This window comes from Buceros rhinoceros, unplaced genomic scaffold, assembly GCF_000710305.1.
Source record: "Buceros rhinoceros silvestris isolate BGI_N320 unplaced genomic scaffold, ASM71030v1 scaffold25935, whole genome shotgun sequence".
Lineage (NCBI taxonomy): Eukaryota > Metazoa > Chordata > Aves > Bucerotiformes > Bucerotidae > Buceros > Buceros rhinoceros.
In genome coordinates, this window is record NW_010413862.1 from 7,117 (window position 1) to 10,856 (window position 3,740).

Sequence of the window (3,740 nt, forward strand, 5' to 3'; positions counted from 1 at the left end):
GTGGCCAGCTCCTGATGCCACAGAAGCCTTCTCCTGGGTCACACGGTGTTCGACCCCAACACAAAGAGCACTCCAGCCATGGAAGCTCTCCTACCACAGTCCAGGAACACCGGCAGAATCCTGCATGTGGACGCAGAGCCTCCCAGAAGACAGGTGTTTGTGAACAGGCCCTCGAGATACACACACGCGTGTATTTTATGTACGGCGTGTTTCTAGCCTGTCCTTGTTGCTAGAGCCTGAAGGCATCATGGTGAGCTCTGCCGCAGCTCTGGAGAAATGCAGAGCCAGCCAGAGGCCACGGAAACCCCCTGCAAAGCAGTGGTCAGTGACTGTGCGGGTGACAGGGCACACTGGAATTCAGCGTGCCGCCAGGGGCAAGGCCTGCCCTGCCAAGCTGCCAACACGTGGTGGAAGAGAAGAAAGAGAGAGTTCTTTTGGCTAGAAGATGCGGCACTCAAATCCCAGGAAGAGCAAGGCAGGAATGGACTAGTGTGTGCCGAGAGCGGCTTGAGACGTTAAGCCTTGAAGGCTAAACACTGAGAGTCTGTAGGCAAACTAAAGACAAGGCTGATGCTCATCCACCACTGAGAGTGAGCTGAGCCAGGAACATGTCCCGTTTTCTGCCGTATGTGCTGTGGTACTGCAAATAAATACAACCTCCAGCAAGCCCCAAGTACGATGGTTCTCCAAGTTCTCCATCCTCTCAGGAAGAGCAGCGAACACTCAGAAGATCAAAAGCACATTCATGGCAAAGCAAGATGACACACTAGGTGTGACGGGGCCGGAGGAACTGGAGGCAATTCCTGGAGTCTCACCTGTGCATGTGGGGTAGCACAGAACGGGTGTGACTGTTTGGTGTGGTGTCAGTCATCCTCACAGAGTCTCTTTGCTTTCAGTCCAGCAAAGAGCATCTCACCCATCTGTCTCTGGGCAGATGCTGAGAAACCCTTCCCATTCTGTCCGGGAACGGTCAGGGGGCTACTGCAACAGCAGAAAGAGACCACTTCAGAGCTTTCTCCTGCTGCACTAACTTGGAAATGGATTTGAGATCAAATCAGTTCCTTGCCTCTAGGGCAGGCATGAAGCTTAAAAGAAAGACTGTATCTTGCACCGCTGAGCGTGTGGGCTACTGCGGGGCCACCGGCACACACAAGGCACCGGAGGCCTATGGAGAGCGCCCTGCGTTGGTTCTGGGGAGCAAAGTTTGGTGACCTCTGTGGCTGGTTGGTGGAGGCTGTGCAGCAGCAGAGGGGTCAGGAGATCAAAGTCTGATGGTCTGATGCAGAACAGCGAGAATGGCAACTCACCGGTATTTTGTTCGGATGCTGCTCCCGGATCTGCTGTACTTCTTTACAACGGTCCGCTGAAAGGGAAGAAGTAAAAGATACGAAGTTAGGAACATCTGGCTGTGCTAGTTCAGGCAAAACCGAGGTACGCACCCTGCAGGCCACACTCTGACAAAGAGGGGCACTGCAAAAGAAATGCAACTTCTGTTCATCAGTCCTTTTCTGAACATCGTGCAGCAGCGAGGGGGTCAGCAGGATGTCAGCTTCAGTCAGCGACCCTGCACGGCTTCCTAGCACCCCGATCACTCTCCAGGCAGTGACATACTACCCTGCGCGGTAAAACTGGGCAACACACATGGAAACCAAGTAACTTCAGTGAGTTTGTAAGGATTAAAAGCTGTATTCCTAAATCTGCCTCACGCAAATGCAGCTCATGACCGTCAGTGCCAGGCAGCAGCACAGCGTTAGGGTCTCGGCTCTGGAAGATCAAGCTCTCTGTGTCTCCTGGCTGCCTCCCCAGAGGAGATGATTCTCCAGCTGCGGCTGGGTTTCAGCCATTTCCTTCTGCCTGTTGTGCCCTTCCCGGCACTGTCTGGCACAGCGCCTCAGCCCACAGGAGGTGTGCCCTGCCAAGGAGGACGCCTCTATCACAGATCTACAGAGCAGCTACGACAGCTACCGGCCTGACAGGAAGCACTGCTGGGTCTGGGGTGGAAATGCGAAGAAAAACTTCAGCACGGAGATGACCCACATACTGAAAGATTTTTTTCTGCAGTTGTTCTCACACCTTCTAACCAATTTTCCGCCAGGGTTCATGTTTATCACACACACAACAGGCAGCACATAAAAGCTCGTACACTCTTTGGGTTTACGGGAGAATTTCGATGCCCCCTCAGTGCTTTACCAGAGAGATCTCCACTTCCCGCAATTCAAAGCAGCAGAAAGGAGGGGAAGGAGCCGTGGCAGGACCAGATATGGCTCTGTGTGTGCTCTGCCTGGGACGCTGCAGACCGACGCTCCTCCCTGCATTACCCTTACTTGGGGAAGTGCTTCACAGCCGACAACGGCACATCTGAAGTGCCCAGGGGAAGCAGTTTGATGGATCACAGCAGATGAGGCAGTGGCTGAGGCCAGCGACTAAGGACTGCCTAAAAAGCAAGAACTCGGTGTCGCAGGATCTGTCACGGGGTCATCCTGCCACACACCATCACTGACACAGCATCTGCCTCAAGCCCGACTCCTCACCTGCTTCACACAATCCACTTCTCCCGACCCACCAAGATCACGCAGCGGGTCAAGTGCGTGAGTTTTCTCCCCACAAACATTGAGCATTTCTCCTCTAACCACTCAGTAAAGCCTTACTGCTTACAGATTTAATCTGGCTAGAGACTACTTCGGGAAGAGACCAGAGTTTCTTCAGAGGCCACACGATTATGAAATCAGAGGCTCACAGAAGCTTTTGAGCATCATTTCTGTCTCCTCTGAGAGGAAAACATCCCCCTGCTAGGAACTAGACCTTTCTTCTGTAGGAATCCAGGCGCTAGCAAGACAGAGAGCAAAATTGTTTGGATTTAGTGGAAAATCAGGATGTATTTGTTTCGGGTTTTATGACTCAAGATGTAGTTCCTCATGTTTCCTTTTCACTCTGTTCAGTGCTCCAAGGGATCCAGAGCTATCCCTGTGATACGGACAATTTTCCCCTGAGCTCCCAATCAGCAAGGAGTTAGGCAGAGATCAGCACTGCACAAGACACTGGCACACCAATGTCCCGGCAGGAACGCTGACACGGTGACAAGAACCACGCAGCACACGAGCACCCAAGGCACAGCACCAAACTCGAGCAGCCAGCCAGAGGCACACACCATCTCCTCTGCAGGGCTCCGCAGCGTTCATCGGGCACAAGCTTCCGCAGAACAGAGCACCCAAGAGGCTGGAGACGTGGAGCACGAGTGGACAGTCCTCAGCTGGAATGTTTCAGGCAGCTCGGCAGCAGCCAGCTCAGGCTCGCTGGGTACTAACAGAGCCTGCAGAAAGCAGCATCCTCATGGCTGGCTAGTTTTTCCTGCTTGTACTACCATCCACACGGTCTCATGGATGAACTTCCTCTCAAGCGCTTCCCTGCCGGCTCACAGGACTGCTTGCACAGGACGCCCCAAGAATGCAAGAAATTATGGAAAGAATCTGGGAAGCAATTCACGGAATCGTTTTTGTTAAGTTCACCAAGTCCAACCATTCCCCCAGCACTGCCAGGTGCCCACTGAGCCCTGTCCCTCAGCAGCACCTCGACACAGCTGGGAAACCCCTCAAGGGATGGGGACTCCACCACTGCCCTGGGCAGCCTGGGCCAGGCTGGGACAACCCCAACGGGGAAGAAATGGCTCCTCAGGGACAACCTCAACCTCCCCTGGAACAACTTGAGGCCTTTTTCTCTCATCCTGTTGCTTGTTCCTGGGG

The 3,740-nt window shown here is 53.6% G+C and overlaps 1 protein-coding gene across 1 annotated transcript in view; it reads right to left on the minus strand.

Moving 5' to 3' along the window:
* Positions 1–3,740, minus strand: part of MAP1LC3A (microtubule-associated protein 1 light chain 3 alpha) — a gene marked incomplete at its 5' end in the record, with an annotated part of 17,761 nt that overhangs the window by 7,090 nt on the left and 6,931 nt on the right. Inside the window, 1 exon segment of the mRNA XM_010136909.1 lies at positions 1,308–1,363. Within this exon segment, the coding sequence (XP_010135211.1) occupies positions 1,308–1,363 (56 nt within the window).